Source organism: Leucopleurus acutus (genome assembly GCF_964270905.1).
Source record: "Leucopleurus acutus genome assembly, chromosome: 14".
In the NCBI taxonomy this organism is placed as follows: Eukaryota; Metazoa; Chordata; class Mammalia; order Artiodactyla; family Delphinidae; genus Leucopleurus; species Leucopleurus acutus.
The window spans coordinates 24,561,301-24,584,173 of NC_139156.1; the positions used below are offsets into that span (position 1 = coordinate 24,561,301).

Below are 22,873 nucleotides of genomic sequence, written 5' to 3' on the forward strand. Positions count from 1 at the left end.
GACAACACAGTATCCAAGTGGAAATGTCCTATGGGCAGTTAGAAATCCAGATTGAAGTTCAGCTCTCACTAGAGGTGATTTAGAGGTTTTCAGCATGGACTGTGATAGAACCCTTAGCATCCTTTGAGCATCCTGAGACAGGAAATGTGTTTACATTTCTGCAGGAGGGACTTGAGGAAAGCCCACAGTAAGGCCATAGTGTCAAATCAGAGAAGGTGATCTAGTGAGACGTGAGAGCACTTGGTAAAATAAAAGCATGTTATTATTCATATTAGCGAACCGATATATTATCCGATATATCCTGTCCCCTTCAGAGCCCATAGTCACAGGCCTCGAGGTTGTTCTGCAAGTAGAGATCTAAGAAACCTCTAAAGGCTTTTGGATCAATGAAGAGGGATGATACTGCAGGATCTTTCATCATGGCTTCCATCCAGAGCTTAAGATTTGGAGTGTAGTTTACATACCTGTGGGAGATGGAAAGAATGAAGGTGTGAGCAAGGCTAAGTAGGAAGGCATTGCAAATTCTCCTATATATCATTATTACCACTCTGCAGTTTCATATTGTTTTCCTCTAACTTTTAAAAATAGTTCTTTAAAAATACTCATTTAAGATGCATGTAATCATTGAATATGAGATTTGGAAGATACTGTAGAGGTCCTTGTTTGTGAAGAGGAATCTAAGACTAGAGTGAAGTGACTTGCTCAGTTAGCATGAGAACTTGTCCAAACGGAGGCTGATAGTTTTTTAAAATGAGAACATGAAAGACAACCAAGAATGTTATATATTTGTTATTCTATGGTCAGATTGTGACTAAAAGTAATCCTGAATAGCTCTAAGCTCGAAGAATTGGCAGTAAGCCAAGGTCGCTGCCAAACTTTGAAACACTGAGTTTGGAAAATAGTGTGGGACTCTTGATGGTAATGGGAGGTAGCATTGGTCATACAATCCTTCCTGAAATCCTTATGAAAATGCACATCCTTATGGATTTTTAACCAGGAGGGAAGGAGTAATTACTTTTAAAACATTTTACTACATGTCACAGAACTCCCCACCCCTACCGGCCCCAAGGATGAAAAATGGTGAGTGTAGGTATAGGACATGCCCTGGCATGTCCAAGTCTCCTCCTGTGTGCTTGCTCCCATTCATGCCAGTTGAGTGAGATATGTTAATTTTTGTTCATAAAAAAAGGTTAGTATATACTATTTCAGTTATCATTATCCTAAATTAAGCACAAAATATTCAAATATCTTACTCATTTAACTCCAGGGCTACCAGCCATTCAAACCAGGGCCAGATGAGGTAATCAATCATAGAAACAGAACTGCCACCAAAGAAGGTTGTCTTCTTATTAGTCAGAACCTGAACATTAAACAGCATAAGAGTACTTGTTATTTGTGCATCTGGTAAGATTCATCAAAAGAAATGATGAAGGCAAGAGTTAAGAAAGTGAGAGCAGCAGGTTTAACCCTGACATATTCAAGTTGGCTTTTTGTCTGATTAGTTTAAGCTTTAGAATCTCTTGGTTTGGGATGAAGCAAAATGGTCAATAAAATAAACTGGAAAATGGAGAAAAATAAAACAAGCTACAGAGTGCATGATCTTTGTAATAGATATATCCAACAAAGGACGGTATTCAGAATATAGAAAGAACTCCTGGGAATCAAAAAGAAAAAAGGCAGAAAACCCATCAGAAAACTGGGCAAGACTTGGACTTCACAAAAGAGGAGGTCAAAATGGCCAATAACCATTTGAAAAGGTGCTCAACTACATTAGTCATCAGGGAAATGCAAATTAAAACCAAAATGTCATACCACTTCACATCCATCAGAATGGCTAAAATGAACAAGACAAACTTAGTAAGGGTGTGGATCTACTGCTGATAGGAATGTACCAATAATTTGGTACAACCATGTTTTAACAGTATCTACTAAAGCTGAGTTCATGCATACTGTATAACCCAGTAATTATATTCCTTGGAAATGTGAACATATGTTCACCAAAAGATAGGTATAAGAATGTTCACTGAAGCACTATTTGTTACATCCCCAAAGTGGAAATGTTTACTGTCTACCAGGACTAAAATGGATAAATTGTACAGGAGTCATACATTGGAATACTATACAAAGAATAGTAATGAACTACACACAGTATAGATGAACCTCAGAAACCTGATATTGTATGAAAGAAGCCAGACCCGAAAGAGTGCATGTTATATGATTCCATTTGTATAAAGTACAAAAACCATCCAAAGCTAATATTCCGTTTCTAGATATGGATGCTAGTATCATGGCTGTGTTCACTTTGTAAAAATTTACCAAGCTGTACTCTTATGCTTTGGGTAAATCTCTGCATATAATACTTCAATAAAAAATTTACTTAAAATATATTGGAAATAACTAGATTAACTGCTAAACAGATGCCAAATAAAATTATTTGAAAACCAAACACAAATACTATGATTCTGAAATTTAAGAAGGTGAATTGGTATGGTTTTGCGAACAGAAGAACTGAGAATATCATCGGGCTAATCAACACCAAACCATTTTATAAAACATCCATAGTTTTTCTTAGGGCCCTTGTAACATTCTGCATTGAAGATAGATCATTTATACCTACCTGAGTATTTGTCTTTGGTCTACCACCAAACTAATCATCTGAGCAGTATGGACCGCATCTCACCTTCTACCTCTCATGCTGTCCAGCAGAGTGCCTTGCAATTATTAGGCACTCAGAATTGTACAATGAATCACTATTGTTTGCGGTTGTCCTTAAACTGTAGCGCCTGGTAACATTATGCATAAATAAAATAAGTATGATAGTTTCACTCAGAAGGAAATGCCCTCTCAGCAGCCTGAAACATGGAAATGGTACCACTCACTGTGAAGTGTGAGTCCTTAACCTGGAGTTCTGTGAACTCAGATGGGAAGAAAATTATATGTCCCCCAACTAACCCCAAATTTAGCAGGTAGTATGTGGATGTTCTACTGCTCCAGGGTCTGGTACCTTCAACCTTCACCTTGTTCAAGAGTCAACTGCAGTTGTATGTAGAGATTACTTGAAATCAGGAAACATGATGATTTTCATGTCCCTATATGTGAAAACTGATTCCCTGGCGGTCCAGTGGTTAAGACTCTGCCTTCCAGTGCAGGAGGCGTGGGTTCGATCCCTGGTCAGGGAACTTAAGCTCCCCCACGGCATGTGGTGTGGCCAAAAATAAAACAAAAACAAAAACAAAAAAAAACCTGATTCAAGAAAGAATATAAAAATCCTGAAAATCAATTAACATTAAGGAAACTGTACTATTAAACTCCACCCCCATAAAAGACACCAGACTCAAATGTTTTAAAGAAATAGCCAAACCCTATCAAATGGTTTCAGGTCTTAGAAATCCAGAAAAAGTAAGCCAACGCATTTTATGAGGTTACAGTAGCCCTGATATAAAAACCAAATAAAGATACGATAACAAAATAATCTTCTTTACGAACAAATATGCAAAAATCATTTAAATATCAACTAATTCTAAAGTATATATGAAAATCCACTGAAAACAAGTAGGTTTTACACAGTAATACTGGCATGGTTCAATACCAGAAAAATCTGTCAGTGCCACCATATATATTCACCAGATTAAAGGGAAAAAGTTCAATGAACATTTCAGTAGATCTAATAGATGCAAACAAAACAGTAAAAATCCAATACTCATTCATGACTTTTTTTAAAATTAGAAAACTAGTAATAGAACTTTCTTAATAAAAAAAAAGGTTTCTGAAAAAATCTCCAGCAAAGTTCATATTTAACGATAAAAGGTTAGGATGGATTCCCATACAAGACAGGACTGTATCTTCTCTCAGGAAAAACCTAAGGTTGAGTGTGAATGGAGGATGATGATTCCATATACAGGTCCAAATGGCAGCTCTTCCGCAAAGCAGGTAAAAACACATCTGGGCTTCCCCAGATGTCTGTCTGACTAATGGCAAACTCTGTGGGAAATGTTTATTATATAATAAACATTTTAATATAATTTTATTTAAGTTTTTATGCAAGTAATTTTATTTCTTTTCTTTTTTTTTTTTGCGGTACGTGGGCCTCCCACTGCTGTGGCCTCTCCTGTTGCAGAACACAGGCTCCGGACGCGCAGGCTCAGCGGCCATGGCTCACGGGCCCAGCCGCTCCGTGGCATGTGGGATCTTCCCAGACCGGGGCACGAACCCATGTCCCCTGCATTGGCAGGTGGACTCTCAACCACTCCGCCACCAGGGAAGCCCGATTTTATTTCTTTTTATATAAGTTTATGTAAGTTTATTATATAATACTAAGTGGGAAAAAGAACACAATGACTTATACTCTGATTATAGTTATGTTAACTTTTTAATATATGTTCAAGGACTGGGCTTCCCTGGTGGTGAAGTGGTTAAGAATCCACCTGCCAATGCAGTGGACACGGGTTCAAGCCCTGGTCCGGGAAGGGAAGATCCCACATGTCACGGAGCAACTAAGTCCGTGCGCCACAACTACTGAGCCTGCGCTCTACAGCCCACGAGCCACAACTACTGAGCCCGCGTGCCTAGAGCCCGTGCTCTGCAACAAGAGAAACCACTGCAATGAGAAGCCCGCACACCGCAATGAAGAGTAGCCCCTGCTCGCTGCAACTAGAGAAAGCCCGTGCACAGCAGCAGAGACCTGACTCAGCCAAAAATAAATAAATTTATATATATAAAAAATATATATGTTCAAGGACCGAAAACAAGCATGGAAAAATAACAGGTGAAAAACTGGAAATGTGGGTGAAATTTTTCCGGATATTTTCATGTCAGTGCGATAAAATGTTTTAAAAGCAAGCCCATGACAAACCATTTTTAGGTGTTTTGGTTTGTATCTTAAACACAACAGCTTACAGCTGCTATCTGTTGTAAACTAAAATTTCCTATTTGGTATTATTGCTAATTAAAGTGATTTTGGAAATGGGAGTATGAAGAAAAGAATAGAAGGTGACAGCACATACAATGTATCACTTCAATAAAAATCAAGGAGAAGGGATTAATTACCTCCTCTAGCTTGCTGAATTCTTTATGCAATTCTTCTTTCAGGCCAGAGCAGTCTTCCTTATTTTGCCTTCTAAGAAGGCTTAATAACAAAGGTGGTACCTAGACAGAGAGTAATTTCTTAGTTTATCAGTGTGATGCTAACTATACCAGCCCCCTCATATAAAAGCGCCATAGAACCCTCATAGACCCAGTGTCAGGATGTTCTAGAAACTTCAAAAGTACACCAATTCCTTTGCTCACAGAGGTCGGGTACTGATCTTAAAAACAGTTTTGTGGCCTTAGATGCTGTACTGGTCAGGATTTTATAAGCTGCAAATAAGAGAAGCCGATTGGTGAGCTTGGGTCAAAAATGTCCTTAAAGGACATTGAGTGGCTCACAGAATTGTTGAGAAGCTGAACAAACAGGTCTGGAACATTTCAGAATCATGCTGGGAACTGACCTGATGGGAGGCACCCACTGCCACCAGTGAACCGAGCACTAGATGCTACAGTCTGTGCTGCTGCCAGAAGTTGGACTCTGAGGTAACCAATGCCACTCTGGAATTCAACCTGGCAACCACCGCAGCTCCTGAAAGCCAGGAGCTCTGCCACCAGCCACCCTCATCAGTAGAACCAGTGCCCCACACCAAGCCTGTTTCCCCACATGGCTCATTTCTGAATTGAACCCTAACATGTGTGTGTCTGAGAGGAAGAGTCTAGGTCCAGACCTTGGCCCCAGCTGCAAAGGGAGCTGGGAAGGGGATTTTCCTGATTTCTATCTTGGGGAGGGCATGAGAAGACAGTTCAAAGTGGTTGATGACCTGAAGACTTGACAGGTGTCCTGTCAGATGCTTTGATGCTTGTGGTGGAAGTGTTTGTGTTTTAATGCTCGGTCTTTGGTATTGTCTCACTGCAAGAGACAAAAGTCCACTCGTTCAGTGGAAGTAAAAAGGCACTTTTAAAAATACAGGAGAATGTCCTGGAAGCCCATCCATCCCAGGGTACAGCTTGCCGTCATTGGAACCGAAGGTGTGCAGGCAGCCCTTCCTTCCACGTTTCCATCTGGGCCTGCCTGGTCTTTCATCTCTGCTTCTCCTTAAATGTCTGCTCCTTGTTATTTTCCAAATGTCAAATCCCTTTGCAATGCTCTTAATTTCTGATTCCTTAAAAATTCTTTTTTTGTGTGACTTTGATTTGTCGTCTCCAGTGATATATACATACACCTCTAAAACCTCAACGTTTATTGTCTTAGTCTCTGTGTCTCATTTCCAAGTTCCCAGGAGAGAAGATGATTTGGCTGTGGATGCAGGTGGGGGCATTTCTGGTTTGCTGAACTGGGGCCAGGAGGGTGGTGTCATAATAGTGCTTAAGGCCACCTCTTCCCTGAGTGTGAGGGAAGTAATGGTGGGCATCTCCAGCTGTTAGCTCATTTTCTTTCTGGACAGTACAATGAATCTCGTTACTATTTTTAAAAATTCTCCAGCATCTTTCTTATAAATGCCATATTCCCTGTCCATCATCTTTGATGGCAACCATCTCTAGTATTCTTTCACTCTCGTTCTGCTAAGCCAGACAACTCCCTCTTCGTTCCCCATTGACTTCCCTTTGCAATGTCTCCTTTAAGAAAATATTCTCCCTACAAGTCTCACCTTCTGGATATTTCTCTAACCATTTCTTTCCCTAGAGATACGATGTTTCTTACTGTGCTGAGATATATCCTGACAAAAGTAACAGAATTATATAACCTGACCATGCTATTCGCATTGTCTACTGTTGGTCATTTCTGTGTTAATACTAATTGTTTGAACTCACCCAAATGTTTGATTTAACTTTGATGCTAATTAAGACACAGACAGTTCTCCTATAGGAATGCCATTTACTTAGTCCACAAGGAGCTATTGCCAACACACAGAAGATGCTCACAACTAGACAATGTGGCTAGAACAACAAGAGCTAACATTGAGTATCTACCATCTGTTGGACTCTAGGTGTTTTATATTAACTGTTTTTTATCAATGGGATGGGATCAATTACTATACTCATTTTACACATGAGCTGAGGCACAGAGGTAAACTAATAAGCAACTAGCTCACCGTCACATAACTAGGAAGGGCTGGTCGCAAGCCTAGGCAGTGGGCCAACAGTGATGGAGACACGGCCCTCACCCTCAAGGAGCTCACAGCCCTGGTACAACACACAGGCAAGAAGGTGGCAGTCCCCACAGGGGAAAGTTAGCACACGTGGGCACACAGAGCTGGGCACTAACCCAGCCCGGACAAGCTTCTAGAAGACAAAGGTATCTGAGCAAAGGCTGTTGTCCCTTGGTTCCTTGAAGGATTGGTTCCAGGGCCCCCAGCAGATACCAAAATCCACTGATACACAAGTCCTTTATAAAACGGCATAGTATAGTGGGCCCTCAGCATCCTCACGTTCTGCACATACAGGAGCGCAGACTGTACAGGAAAGAGGACTTGGAGACAACCAGGCAAAGTGAGAAGGGGGAAGAGTCTTCCAGCTAGAGTTGAGAAGAAGGTGGCAAGTTTGGGAAAAATAAAAACATTCAGCATGACAGGAATATAAAGTGTTAGGAGAAGAGTGGAGAGGTGTAACTTTGGGAAGTAAACAGGATCTGGACCATGAAAGGGCTCGTAGGACATGTCCAAGCGGACAAGGGCATAATCCTGTTTGTCTTCCCCACCCAAATCACTGAACCATCAGTGACAGCAGTGATTTAGCTTAAAAAACAAAGGTGTTATATAGGAGCTGAAATTTCTTGAACACACACCTTAGAAAACAACTCAAAGACCATCTTTTGGCAAGCTTTCTCATAGGGGTCATCTGGCAACAGCTTCTTTCCTGGATATGCTTCATCCAGGTACTCACAAGTGATGGCAGATTCGTAGATCACTTGACCCTGACTGTTTTCCAGAACTGGCACCAGGCCGAAGGGATTCTTCTTGAAGAACCACTCAGGCTTATTTTTTAGGTTGATGTTAATGATTTCATGCCTGAAAAACACATAGAAGACAATGAAGAGAGTAACATTTTTCTTGTACTCCTGAATAAAGCCTCATTGGTCTTATCATCCACTTAGCTGGTCAGACCCGAAATTTCGGAGTCAGCTTGGCCTTGATTCCTTCCCCCTGCCACCTCTTCCTCAAATCAAATGGATCAGCAAGACCTGTCAGCTAGACCTTCAAATCACGTTCTGGATTCATCCACTTCTCAGCTTTAACACTGCCACCTCATCTAAGAGGTCATCTGCCACCTGGACCTCTACAATAGTCCCACCAGCCCCTCTGCTTCCACTGTAACCTCCCTACGGTCCATTCTCCACACACAAAAGTAAATTGGATGAGGCCACCCTCCTGCTTACTTACAACCCCTCGCTTGCTCCTCATTGCAATGAGGATAAACTCTATACCCCTTGATGTGACCCCTGCTTACCTGTCACATCTGCTTCCTATGACTTTTCCTTTGGTCATTATGATCTGGCCACACTGGCCTTTTTTTTTTTTTTTTTTTTTGCGGTACGTGGGCCTCTCACTGCTGTGGCCTCTCCCGTTGCGGAGCGCAGGTTCCGGACGCTCAGGCTCAGCGGCCATGGCTCACGGGCCTAGCCACTCCGCGGCACGCGGGATTTTCCCAGACCGGGGCACGAACCCGTGTCCCCTGCATCGGCAGGCGGACTCTCAACCACTGCGCCACCAGGGAAACCCCACACCGGCCTTTTTTATATTTCTTGAATTACTTTCTTCATTGTACTGATAATATGTAACTGAAATTACTTTGCTTACTTAATTACGTTTGTTATGTCACCTCCCTAGAATGTAAGCTCCATGAAAGCAGGGATCTTGTGTGTCTTGGTCATATTCATAAACCAACATGTAAATCAGCAAAGTTATCAGTAGATTTAAATGCTATGAAGAAATATAAACATTTTCAGATAGGTACTCAGTACACATTTGTTGAATAAATAAGTGGAAATGCTTCAAGATTGTCAATTAGATACTCCATTTGGGACTAAGAAGTATCTTAATTGTAAAAATATATGAGCCAACTAATTGAGTTTCTCCACACCCCACCACTCCATTGTATGAGAATCAACATGATAAAATTCAATTCCTTTTGCTAATTTTAATAGAAAGTTCCTCACTTTTTTCAAGAATATTAGGGAACCCAAAAAATCCATCCACGAAATAAACTTTCAGATTAAATCTCCATGCCTTGATACTTTTTAAAAATGTTACATGGGTAAATCACACTAAGTGTGAAAAACAGGTGAAGTCCAGGCTATATTAAGATTGTTTTTAGAACTAACTTGTATCTTGCCTAAGAGATTTTAGGGGAAATAAGAGAAAAGAAAGTTTCATATAATTGTTAAAGCCAGGTCCATATCATTGTCAAAACTGGATGAGTGTTCAATAGAACAGATTAGCTACTGAAAAATAATATACCCAGCACCTTTTGTTTCCTATTTCCTCATCCACCTCAGCAGCTAGCTACAACAGCATTATCTTGAGGATTTAAATATGCAATCCCTCCCCCCATGGAAACAAAGGAACAGCCAGATTGAACACTGGCATCTGTGTGTATGTACGAAAAGGTTCGTGTGCTGTCAGATTACCGGACACTTCAGATACAAGCCACTGCAAGAAAAATGACGTTCCCTGCTAAGGAATTATCAACATTTCTGAAATTTTATAGTATGAAAAGAAAAGGTAAATCCTGGGCTTTTGTCATAAAGAAAGTTCTCAGAACACACATGCATTTTGCTAACCTGACATGGTGAGCCAACAAGGCAACATATCTGCTGCAACAAGTTGGAAGATGCACCTTTTAGAGAAAACCATGCTTAGTAAATTCTATCATGTGGTAAAACCTAGTACCTCTCTAATCAAAGCCTTCTAGGACTCAAAACTGATCCATAAACACAGCAGACCTCTGTTGTTCGCACTGCCCGGCAGCTGTTACACCCTTCACCCTCCATACACACACTTTTATGTAAAATCACTGCAATTTTCCTTTGGGAAACTGTCCCAATAAGATATGGTTGTTTTCAACCCAGAGTTCCAGAAGGGCACTAACCCAGGACTTTGTGGCCCCAGATCCAGCTGTCTCTCGCTCCTGGACTTTTCAATTGTATGAGCACAAGATATGTCTTTTTTCAATCCAACTGAAATGGGTATCTCTTAAATGCAATAAAAGAATCCTGACTAATACAGTAAACATTACAAGAGTTGGATAAAATAATGTTTTGATAAATGTTACTGTTGAATATTTTGCTATGTGATCACAATCTGTTTCATCCAAAATAAGATGCAAATCCTACTGAAGTAATGACTAATTCAAAGATAATTTGTTTTTTTTCTTTAGAATATATCTTACTTACTTTTTAGAGAAAAGAATTGCCTGCTTAATTCTCCCCCAAGAAGACTAAAATTAGTTTACAAATTCTAAGCACATACATGGAAAATTTCTTTGTCATGGGGGCTTTGTTTTAAACTTCCACACTACAGGTATCTAATGTCTGTTCAACAGATTCCAAAGGTCATTGGAAGGGAGGCGGTTCAATGGCTATTCAGCTCAGGGAAAAGCCAATGACTTGCATATTTCCTGTGGATAACCTATATGTCAATCACCTTAATAGTTTCAGTGAGGCTTCCCAAAAGTCTGAATTTTTAGACATAAACACTTTATTTCACTCAACCAACAACCCAATCTATAGGAATATTCACAGTACAGTTAACTCAGCACTCTGTCCATTGGAGGGTCAAGGTCTGGACTCTTCAAGGAGGCAAATTACCGACTATTCAGGAAGGGACTATAGTCTCAGAATAACAGCAAACAATATAAACAGGACATGAAAGAAGCGGGGTGATAGAGAAGGAAGTACAGCAGAAATCAGGGGTCTGCCAGAGCTAAAAGAGCTGCCTGTGATTACCATTCGAGGGATCTCTGCATGCCACTAACTTTACTGGAGCCTCAGCTTTTCTGATCCATAAAATGGTTAATCTAAACGGGGTGTCCTAGACTGGTGGTGTCTGTGGCATTCCTCCCGCCCCCGAGGATAGGGTTCATAACTTTCTCTGTTCCCCCCCTCTCCCCCCCCAAAAAAGGCTGATGTATTTTGTAGTAAAGGAAGCTGCGGAGACCCTATCGAAGATTTCCGCCCGCTCTTCCCGCAGCTGTTGGTTCCTGGCTGGCTCCGGGAGCGGGCCGCGCCTTGATCCTCACCCAATTCCCTTGGCCTTCAGGACCAGGAGCGTCCTCTTGGCGAACGGGCAGAACCTCATGCTGTAGACGCGAATCAGGCCCTCGGGGACCTGCCCCGGGGGCGCGCTTCCTGCGGGGAGAAGCGGAGGCGGTTACAGCCCCGGCGGCAGCGGGGACTCTCAGCCTCCCGCCGCACCCCCGGGCCTGGCCAGTTTCCCGCGGGTGGAAGACCTCCTGCGTGGCTCCGCTCCGGAGCAGCCCAGCCCCCAGGCCCTGGCCCCGACACGCGTCTGAGGGTCGCCGCGGATCGCGGCAGGCAGGCCTCACCCTTCCCCAGGCTCCTGGCTGACCCTCCGGACATCTCGGCGCAGCACAGGCCCGGCTCGCGCCCGGTCTTGCAGGCGATTCCGAAAGTCGGTCGCCCCGCCTTTCCTCCTTCCCTCCCTCCCTCTCTCCCTCCCTCCCCGTCTCTCCCAGAAGTGCCAGCAACCGGCGCGCAGAAGGCCTTCTGGGCGATCCGACCCCGCGCCCAGGCTGGCTTCCCCACTCTCCGCGAGAAGGAACGCGCCGCCGCAGCCTCCCGCGTGCCTTGTGGGAGATCGCAGCCAGACGCCCACCCCGTAAGCCCCGACCCAGGGCCGGCCTTCCCGGTTTGCTGGGGCAAAGCTTCAAACACCGCAGATGGCGGTCGCACCAAAGTTCAGCCTGCTGGCCAAGAAGTGCTCCCATGACGAGCCAGCCCAGCCGTACAGCGTTGGGGCACTGGGAGCAGGCTTGGTGGCCCTAAGTCACCCAGAGATAATGAGGGCGTGGAGGGCTCCCCGCGGTGCCAGAGGGAGACCCTGGCCCGGCTCAGCATCTCGAGCGAGTGCGGAAGTGCGGCGGCCCTCAGATCCTCACCGTCCCCCAGTGGCCCGGGCGCAGAAGAGGGGGAGCACCAGTCGCCCTCCCCCACCCCGTCCCTGTGTGTGGCTTTGTTCGTTTTTTTGTTTGTTTTTGTTTTTTCTTTTACGTGTGGGTTTTTTCTTGGAGCTGTTTCATAGGAATTCGTGTAATAAAGACTTGGTGTTCTCTTGGTGCAATGGAAAAAAAAAAAAGCACAAATGAAGCTCAGAATCCTCAGAGCCTTTACCTGACCCCGACGGATGGTGGTCTCCAGTTTGCCGGCACGTGGGCCCACACCGGATCCAGACCCTGACCTCCCACACCCCGCGCCCTGGCAGCAGGGACCCATGCCCAGGCCCAAGTCACGTGGCTCTGACTTGGTTGCAGCTCTCCCTCAACCCAAAGGCTGCCCCTACCTCAGAGCCTGTGGCCCCCGGGGCCAGTGCTTGCTCAAGGTTCCAGAACATGCTCTCCTAAGGTTCCTTTCCATAGCCCAGGGCCAGGTCGCCCAGCCACCTGGAGAGCCATTTCCTTTTCCTGTCTGTACTAACTTAATATGACTACTGGGGAGGGTCACTGTCTCTACTGTCACCCTTAGGACACATCCTTTTAATTTTAACCCAAAGGAAACAGCACAAATCTGTATATTACTAATCTCAGAATGATGATGCTGCTTTCAAAAATCTATTAAATACGGGGATTTTGAAGCCCTAGTAGGGGCACATGTTTAGAGTCAGGCAGGTGGGTTAGTGAATTTAGTCTGCAGGTCTATGAAAAATGTCTGGCCAGATCATTCACTCAATCAGGAAAGAGGGGGTTCCAGGGCACATAGAACAGATACTGTGTGTATCTGAAAAGAGTAGTCAATGTCTTACTTGTCACATAGATTTCCAAGCTGGTACCTCCTGTGCTGTTTATTTGGGGAGGAAGGAGCAGGGAGTGTTTTTATTTTGATTAGCTCTATTTTTGGAGCTGCAGAGTGAGGTGATAAGCATGCCCATCCTGGAGGCTTCCTGCCTGAGTCTGATCCTGACTCCATGCCTGTATTAGTTTGCTAGGGCTGCCATTAACAAAATACCACTAACTGAGTGACTTAAACGCTGGAAATTTATTCTCACAGTTCTGGAGGCTGTAAGTCCCAGATCAAGGTTGCACAAGCCTCAGGGTTGTTTCCTTCTGAAGACTGTGAGGGAGAATCGGTTCTGTGCCTCTCCTCTAGCTTCTGGTGGTTAGGTGGCAATCTGGTGCTCCATGGAGTGTAGAAGTATCAACAAATAGCGGCCTTCATCTTCACATGCCCTTCTCCTTGGGTGCATGTCTGTGTCCAAATTTCCCCTCTTTATAAAGACACCAATCATATTGGATTATGGGCCCATCCTACTCCAGTATGACCTCATCTTAATTTAACTAATTACAACTGCAATGAACCTTTTTCCAAATAAGATCACATTCTGATGTACTGAGGGTTAGGGCTTTAACATACGAATTTATGAATTCATAATTTAACTTATGAATTTATCATGAAACCATATGAATTATAATAACCCCTTATTAACCATGTGAATGTGGGCAAGTTCCCTCTGTGTTTCCCTGGTGCAATGGAAAAAAGAAGAACATTTTACAGTTCCCTCTTCTGTAAAATGTGGTGGTAGAAACTTAATGCCTCTCTTATAGAGTTTGAAGAAACATTAAATTAGTTAATAAATAAGAAATGCTTAGTTCTTGGCACAGAATGAATGTTAAATAAATGTTTGTTATTATTAGATACTAAACAAAAAAATTAGACCACATTTTTGCTAAAACACGAGTCTTACTTAACTCTTTTTTAGAAAATTAACTGTTTAGAAGGCCTTTAGTACATTAATGATATGCAAATTAACCCTGTGAATTTAAACATAGCAAGGCAAAACCTCTGATTGGCCAAACTAGTGATTCCAGGTGTAGGGATTATTTGAGAACTTTTATTTGGAATGGCTCGTCCCCTAATTAGTATGAGTAATGCAACATTTTGTTGTAATGATTAGAAAGATCCAGCTAATCAATAAAGTAAAATGTTAATTCCTCAAAGAAAGAAGTTGAAACTCACTCCCTCTGTGAGAGCACCGGAATCACAACTAACTGCTGAACAGTCATCAACAGGAAGACACTGGAACTCACCAAGAAAGATACCCCACATCCAAAGACAAAGGAGAAGCCACAATGAGATGGTAGGAGGGGCACAATCACAGTAAAATCAAATCCCATAACTGATGGGTGGGTGACTCACAGACTGGAGAACACTTATAGCACAGAAGTCCACCCACTGGAGTGAAGGTTCTGAGCCCCACGTCAGGTTTCCCAACCTGGGGGTCTGGCAACAGGAGGAGCAATTCCCAGACTTTCAAGGTTAGCGGGATTTGACTGCAGGACTACAACAGGTCTGGGGGAAACAGAAACTCCGCTCTTGGAAGGCACACACAAAGTAGTGTGTGCAACAAGACCCAGGGGGAAGGAGCAGTGACGCCATAGGAGACTGAACCAGACCTACCTGCTAGTGTTGCAGGGTCTCCTGCAGAGGCAGGGGGCAACTGTGGCTCACCGAGGGGACAAGGACACTGGCAGCAGAAGTTCTGGGAAGTACTCCTTGTTTTGAACCCTCCCAGAGTCCGCCATTAGCCCCACCAAAGGGCCTGTAGGCGCCAGTGCTGGGTCGCCTCAGGCCAAACAACCAACAAGGAGAGAACTCAGCCCCACCCATCAGCAGACAAGTGGATTAAAGTTTTACTGAGCTCTGCCCACCAGAGCAACAGTCAGCTCTACCCACCACCAGTCCCTCCCATCAGGAAGCTTGCACAAGCCTCTTAGATAGCCTCATCCACCAGAGGGCAGACAGCAGAAGCAAGAAGAACTACAATCCTGCAGCCTGTGGAATGAAAACCACGTTTACAGACACAGAAAAAATGAAAAGGCAGAGGACTTTGTACCAGATGAAGAACAAGATAAAACTCCAGAAAACAACTAAATGAAGTGAAGATAGGCAACCTTCCAGAAAAAGAATTCAAAACAATGATAGTGAAGATGATCCAGGAGCTCGGAAAAAGAATGGAGGCAAAGATTGAGAAGATGTAAGAAATGTTTAACCAAGATCTAGAAAAATTAAAGAACAAACAAACAAACAATACAATAACTGAAATGAAAAATACACTAGAAGGAATCAATAGCAGAATAACTGAGGCAGAAGAACGGATAAGTGACCTGGAAGACAGAATGGTGGAATTCACTGCCACAGAACAGAATGAAGAAAAAAGAATGAAAAGAAATGAAGACAACCTAAGAGACCTCTAGGACAACATTAAATGCACCAACATTCACATTATAGAGGTCCCAGAAGGAGAAGAGAGAGAGAAAGGACCTGAGAAAATATTTGAAGAGATTATAGTCAAAAACTTCCCTAACATGGGAAAGGAAATAGCCACCCAAGTCCAGGAAGTGCAAAGAGCCCCAGGCAGGATAAACCCAAGGAGAAACACACTGAGACACATAGTAATCAAATTGACAAAAATTAAAGACAAGGAAAAATTATTGGGACTTCCCTGGTGGTGCAGTGGTTGAGAATCTGCCTGCCAATGCAGGGGACATGGGTTCAAGCCCTGGTCTGGGAAGATCCGACTTGCGCAGAGCAACTAAGCCCATGTGCCACAACTACAGCCTGCGCTCTAGAGCCTGCGAGCCACAACTACTGAGCCTGCATACCACAACTACCAAAGCCCGCATGCCTACAGCCCGAGCTCTGCAACAAGAGAAACCACTGCAATGAGAAGCCTGTGCACTGCAATGAAGAGATGCCCCTGCTCACCCCAACTAGAGAAAGACTGTGCACAGCAATGAAGACCCAACAAGGAAGACACAAGGCAGCCAAAAATAAATATAAATAAATTTATAAAAAAAGAAAAATTATTGAAAGCAACAAGGGAAAAATGACAAATAACATACACGGGAATTCCCATAAGGTTAACAGCTAATTTCTCAGCAGAAACTCTACAAGCCAGAAGGGAGTGGCATGATATCTTTAAAGTGATGGAAGGGAAGAATCTAGAATCAAGATTACTCTACCCAGCAAGCATCTCATTCAGATTCAATGGAGAAATCAAAAGGTTTACAGACAAGCAAAAGCTAAGAGAATTCAGCACCACCAAACCAGCTCTACAACAAATGCTAAAGGAACTTCTCGAACTGGGAAACACAAGAGAAGAAAAGGACCTACAAAAACAAACCCCAAACAATTAAGAAAATGGTCATAGGAACATACATATCAATAATTACCTTAACTGTGAATGGATTAAGTGCTCCAACCAAAGGACACAGGCTCACTGAATGGATACAAATGGACCCAGCTATATGCTGTCTACAAGAGACCCACTTCAGACCTAGGGACACATTCAGACTGAAAGTGAGGGGATGGAAAAAAGATATTCCATGCAAAAGGAGATCAAAAGAAAGCTGGAGTAGCAATACTCATGTCAGATAAAATAGACTTTAAAATAAAGAATGTTATAAAAGACAAGGAAGGACACTACATAATGATCAAGGGATCAATCCAAGAAGAAGCTATCACAATTATAAATATATATGCACCCAACATAGGAGCACCTCAATACATAAGGCAAATGCTAACAGCTATAAAAGAGGAAATCAATAGTAATAATAATATAATAACAATAATAACCATAATAGTGGGGGACTTTAACACCTCACTTACACCAATGGACAGATCATCCAGACAGAAAATAAGGAAACACAAGCTTTAAATGACACAATAGACCAGATAGAGTTTATTGATATTTATAGGACATTCCATCCAAAAACAGCAGATTACACTTTCTTCTCAAGTGCGCACGGAACATTCTCCAGGATAGATCACATCTTAGGTCACAAATCAAGCCTCAGTGAATTTAAGAAAATTGAAATCATATCAAGCATCTTTTCTGATCACAATGCTATGAGATTAGAAAGCAATTACAGGGAAAAAAACGTAAAAAACACAAACACATGGAGGCTAGACAATACACTGCTAAATAACCAAGAGATCACTGAAGAAATCAAAGAGGAAATCAAAAAATACCTAGAGACAAATGACAATGAAAACACGACAATCCATAATCTATGGGATGCAGCAAAAGCAGTTCTACGAGGGAAGTTTATAGCAATACAATCCTACCTCAAGAAACAAGAAAAATCTCAAATAAACAATCTAAACTTACACCTAAAGGAACTAGAGAAAGAAGAACAAACAAAACCCAAAGTTAGCAGAAGGAAAGAAATCATAAAAATCAGAGCAGCAATAAATGAAATAGAAACTAAGAAAACAATAGCAAAGATCAATAAAACTAAAAGCTGTTTCTTTGAGAAGATAAACAAAATTGATAAACCTTTAGCCAGACTCGTCAAGAAAAAGAGGGAGAGGACTCAAATCAATCAAATTAGAAATGAAAAAGGAGAAGTTACAACAGACACCACAGAAATACAAAGCATCCTAAGAGACTACTACAAACAACTCTATGCCAATCAAATGGACAACCTGGAAAAAATGGACATATTCTCAGAAAGGTACAACCTTCCAAGACTGAACCAGGAAGAAATAGAAAATATGAACAGACCAATCACAAGTAATGAAATTGAAACTGTGATTAAAATTCTTCCAACAAACAAAAGTCCAGGACCAGATGGCTTCACAGGTGAATTCTATCAAACATTTAGAGAAGAGAAAAGAACACAAAAGAACCTGAACAGCCAAAGCAATCTTGAGGGAAAAAAATGGAGCTGGAGGAATCAGACTCCCTGACTTCAGACTATACTACAAAGCTGCAGTAATCAAGACAATATGGTACTGGCACAAAAACAGAAATATAGATCAATGGAGCAGGATAGAAAGCCCGGAGATAAACCCATGCACCTATGGTTACCTAATCTATGACAAAGGAGACAAGGATATACAATGGAGAAAAGACAGTCTCTTCAATAAGTGCTGCTGGGAAAACTGGACAGCTACATGTAAAAGAATGATATTAGAACACTCCCTAACACCATACACAAAAATAAACTCAAAATAGATTAAAGACCTAAATGTAAGACTGGACACTATCAAACTCTTAGAGGAAAACATAGGAAGAAAACTCTTTGACATAAATCACAGCAAGATCTTTTTTTATTTTTTTTTAATTTTTTAATTTTTAATTTTTTTTTTTTTTTGATGATGAGAAACAATGCCGTATTTTATTTTATTTTATTTTGCGGTGCGGGCCTCTCACTGTTGTGGCCTCTCCCGTTGCGGAGCACAGGCTCCGGACGCGCAGGCTCAGCGGCCATGGCTCACGGGTCCAGCCGCTCCGCGGCATGTGGGATCTTCCCGGACCGGGGCACGAACCCGTGTCCCCTGCATCGGCAGGCGGACTCTCAACCACTGCGCCACCAGGGAAGCCCACAGCAAGATCTTTTTTGACCCACTTCCTAGAGTAATGGAAATAAAAACAAAAATAAACAAATGGGACCTAGTGAAACTTAAAAGCTTTTGCACAGCCAAGGAAACTATAAACAAGACGAAAAGACAACGCTCAGAATGGGAGAAAATATTTGCAAATGAATCAAGGGACAAAGGATTAATCTCCAAAATATATAAACAGCTCATGCAGCTCAATATTAAAGAAACAAACAACCCAATCAAAAAATGGGCAGAAGACCTAAACAGACATTTCTCCAAAGAAGACATACAGATGGCCTAGAGGCACATGAAAAGCTGCTCAACATCACTAGTTATTAGAGAAATGCCAATCAATGAGGTATCACCGCACACTGGTTAGAATGGGCATCATTAGAAAATCTACAAACAACAAATGCTGAAGAGGGTGTGGAGAAAAGGGAACCCTCTTGCACTGTTGGTGGGAATGTAAATTGATACAGCCACTATGGTGAACAATATGGAGGTTCCTTAAGAAACTAAAAGTAGAATTATCATATTACCCAGCAATCTCACTACTGGGCATATACCCTGAGAAAACCATAGTTCAAAAAGACACATGCACCCCAATGTTCATTGCAGCACTATTTACAATAGCCAGGACATGGAAGCAACCTAAATGTCCATCGATAGACAAATGGATAAAGAAGATGTGGTACATATATACAATGGAATATTACTCAACCATAAAAAGGAACGAAATTGGGTCATTTGTAGAGACATGGATGGACCTAGAGACTGTCATACAGAGTGAAGTAAGTCAGAAAGAGAAAAAGAAATATCGTATGTTAATGCCTATATGTGGAATCTAGAAAAATGGTATAGATGAACCAGTTTGCAAGGCAGAAGAAAGAAGTTGAAAGAGAATTTACTGTCCTAGGAAACTACAGCTCTGTAGTACTGCTCTGCATTACAGTGAACCATCTCCAAGGCCTTTGTGTTTGTGTGCATAAGATGTGAACATCTAGATACACACTGCTGTTAGCCACAGGTAAAAGGGCACAGTAGTTGTAGTTTTTGTAGCTGTAATTGTCAGTAATATTAACCTGAGGAAGCTAAACTGAACTGATTCTGCTGGTTAAAGATAAAGAGTTAGAGATCCTTGTGGTAAGAAATAGTTTTCTTCCTTCTAAGTATCACCTGTTTTTATTGCCCATATACACTTACTTGATAAGAACATTCTTCTGTGAATTTTCAGGAATGCAACTGGAATAATTTTATACTATCTAATATATAAGAAATTGATATTAATGAGGTGTTTTTATACATGCTCAGGTCATGCCAGGTTTCTACCAGTAAAAACTTATAGCCACAGTACATGTTGTTTTTTTGGAAAGCATTATTTCTTTGTCTCTAGTCTAAGGGAACACAGTACACAGACCCTAAAGGCAAAGGACATTGAAAGGAAGTCAGATAAAAGGATATAAAATGGAAGGTACTGATGGATTTTAGTGCTTTTTAAAAACATTTTTTTTAATTTATTTACTTTTGGCTGCGTTAGGTCTTCATTATTACATGCAGGCTTTCTTTAGTTGCGGTGAGTGAGGGTTGCTCTTCATCGCGGTGCATGAACTTATTGCAATGGCTTCTCATTGCGGAGCACAGGCTCTAGGTGTGTGGGCTTCAGTAGTTATGGCACTCGGGCTTGAGTAGTTGTGGCTTGCAGGCTCTAGAGCGCAGGCTTAGTAGTTGTGGCACATGGGCTTAGTTGCTCCACAGCACGTGGGATCTTCCCGGACCAGGGCTCGAACCCGTGTCTCCTGCATTGGCGGGCAGATTCACAACCACTGCGCTACCAGGGAAGCCCGATTTTAGTGCTTTAAAACTTTTACTTTTGTGAGAAGTTTCAATGGAGAATTTAATGCAGATGAGACTTGAAGCTTTTGAAGAGGATCTTAAGACTTGATGAGATTATTCAAACTCAAATTCTGAACATGTAATGATGGTAAACCACGGTCTTCAAAATTTTTTGTACTAAATGCTCTCCTAAAGTGTATTTTAAATGCTATTTGTGCCACAATGCAAATTGTCTCCTGTTTTTGCCCATGAATGGCCCTTGGAATTCTTTAAATGATGTCTGTGTTAGAGTCCATAGATACCAGTTCTGCAAAATTGCCCCAAGCAACCTCACAAGCCTCCATGGTGAAGCCCCTCTACCTCCAGGTACCACCCACAGGGATTAATACCTAACTTTTTGTTACACTGTAATGTATTTTATCATACTTCTTAAAAATAACCCTGTTTTCCCCTTTCATCAGCCGCTACAAAGTCTTCCTCTGACATTATCTTGTCTTTCACTAAGTACATGGTTTGTCAAACACATGTGACATAGTGCCACCCACAAATGCAGCAAGGGGTGCTCTGGCCATGGGTCCCCTGCTTTAAAGGACTCAGGCCTCTGTCATGGTAACAGCAGGTAATAGCACCCAACATTCTGCCAGCACCACTGCGACCCGAAAGATACACTGCTGTGATTAACCCCTTTCTGGCTCCAGAGTTCTCAGCTTTTTTCTCTTGAATGCTGTGAGGTTTGTGCTTTGTGCCCCTACCGATATCAGTAAATCTTTCACAGTGAGAACTGGAACTCATTTGCCTTATTTATCTCTCCCAGTCCATTCTCTGGGATAGTCTATCTTTCCCCTTCCCGACTAAGAAAGAAAGGCCACTCATCTTCCTCTGATCTGCATGGTGCAGAGGTCAGGGCACCTTCTCCTGAATATCAGCCACAGATATTTCCCAGAAACCCAGCTGGAGACCTCTGTTTTCATCTAAAACCCAGTCGGGATTTCATGGAGTAAGATAGCCACAAGATTGCTTTTTCAATTTGATTCTGTTCAGTTCCTCCTTTTCTCTAGCACAGGGCAAGTTCAGATTCCCAGAGTCCTAGCTGATCGCAGCCAAGGTCAATATTTGTTTCCCAGAGTCCACACTTCCTGCCCACCTTACATCCTCTACCTACCATTTACTCTGGGAGCAGCGGCAGGACTTGCCTCATCACATTCTTCTCTAGTGGTGGCTTTAAAATGCTCAAGTTGTAGTTAAAGGTATATTGTGTTTTGGAGGGGGGGTGCATGGAGAGCTTGATGGAAATACAAATAAGCCAACTAGTGAGGGAGTAGCAACAGAAATTGCCCAGAGCTTAAGAAGCACTAGAGGAGAAAGCTTGACTGTTGTCCAAGACACTTCTCCCTGTGACTCAGCAATGTGGGATTTTGTCAGCCAGTTTTGTGTTTGGCACTCGCACTAAGCACTGCCTATGTTTGGCACTCGCATTTCAGCAAAGAATTTCTTCAAGGCAGAAACACAGAGCTCCACTCCTTCCTCATGCCACCTCAGCAAAGAACACAACCATCTCTGACTGTAATGATCAGACACCCAGGACCATCCTGGATTCTTCCTTCTCTCCTACCCCTCTTTATCAATCCATCAACAAAGTCTACAGGTTTTTACCTTTAAGATATTTGTAACACATGGACTCAACAGTGGCTTTCAACTGGGCGTGATTTTGTCCCCCAGGGGACATTTGACAATGTCCATAGATATTTTTGATTGTCACACCTGTGGAGGTGCTACTGGCAGGGATGCTGCTAAACATCCTGCAAGGCATGAGACCCACCCCCACCCCCATCCAGTCCCAAATGCCAGCAGTGCTCAGCCTGACAGCCCTGCTTTGCTTCCCTTGCTGGGACCATGAAATCAACTCCTAGCAGATCTTCCTATTTCTATTCTCTCTACTCTCCTACACAATTGATAATCCTCCTGCAGCCAGAATGATCTTTTATAAACATAAATTGGATCATGTCATTCCTCTCTTTAAAACCATTTAATATATTTCTGTGGCTCTTAGGATAAAGACCAGAATTCTCAACTTGGCCTTTACCTGGTGCTGTGCTCCTTCTCCAGCCTTCAGTGTTTTCTACTGATCCCCCTCTGCTCCAATCACACTGCCCTTCCCAGTTCACGCCATCTGTTTTCCTGCCTTAATTCCTTTACAAAAACTGTTCTCTGCCCATTCCCCATCCTCTACCCACAGCAATCACTCCTCATCCTTGAAATCTCAGTGAAAACAGCATGTGCACACAGAAACCAGCTCTGACACTACCCATCCAACCAGGAGAGGACCACAACTTAAGCCCTATAATATCATGTTCCTTTTCTTCTTAATTCAATCTGTGATTCCTACATTTGTGTAATGGAGTGGATGTCTATCCCTCACTCCCTGGGCCCCACCAAGAAGGAAGTTCTTCTAAGTTC

General features: G+C 42.5%; 1 protein-coding gene across 2 annotated transcripts; it reads right to left on the bottom strand.

The window, feature by feature from the left end:
• Positions 1-248: 248 nt before the first annotated feature.
• Positions 249-14,776, bottom strand: GSTO1 (glutathione S-transferase omega 1). 2 transcript variants are annotated; one of them, XM_082855026.1, is made up of 6 exons: positions 14,654-14,776; positions 11,263-11,371; positions 7,811-8,033; positions 5,047-5,145; positions 1,254-1,360; positions 249-464 (listed from the first exon to the last, which is right to left on the bottom strand). In XM_082855026.1, the coding sequence occupies exons 2-6, from the start codon at positions 11,319-11,321 to the stop codon at positions 311-313; spliced, it is 642 nt and encodes a 213-aa protein (XP_082711152.1). In that variant the 5' UTR covers positions 11,322-11,371; positions 14,654-14,776; the 3' UTR covers positions 249-310. The 2 variants fall into 2 exon arrangements, with proteins under 2 accessions (XP_082711152.1, XP_082711151.1); XM_082855025.1 differs by lacking the exon at positions 14,654-14,776 and adding an exon at positions 11,569-11,642.
• Between the last annotated feature and the right edge of the window lie 8,097 nt (positions 14,777-22,873).

Coding starts and splice junctions, on each gene's coding strand:
- GSTO1 (XM_082855025.1), bottom strand. CDS start 11,602: ATGTCCGGAGGGTCAGCCAGGAGCCTGGGGAAGG. Junction 11,372..11,568: donor AGCCAGGAGCCTGGGGAAGG/GTGAGGCCTGCC, acceptor TTCTCCCCGCAG/GAAGCGCGCCCCCGGGGCAG. Junction 8,034..11,262: donor CTGAAGGCCAAGGGAATTGG/GTGAGGATCAAG, acceptor TGTGTTTTTCAG/GCATGAAATCATTAACATCA.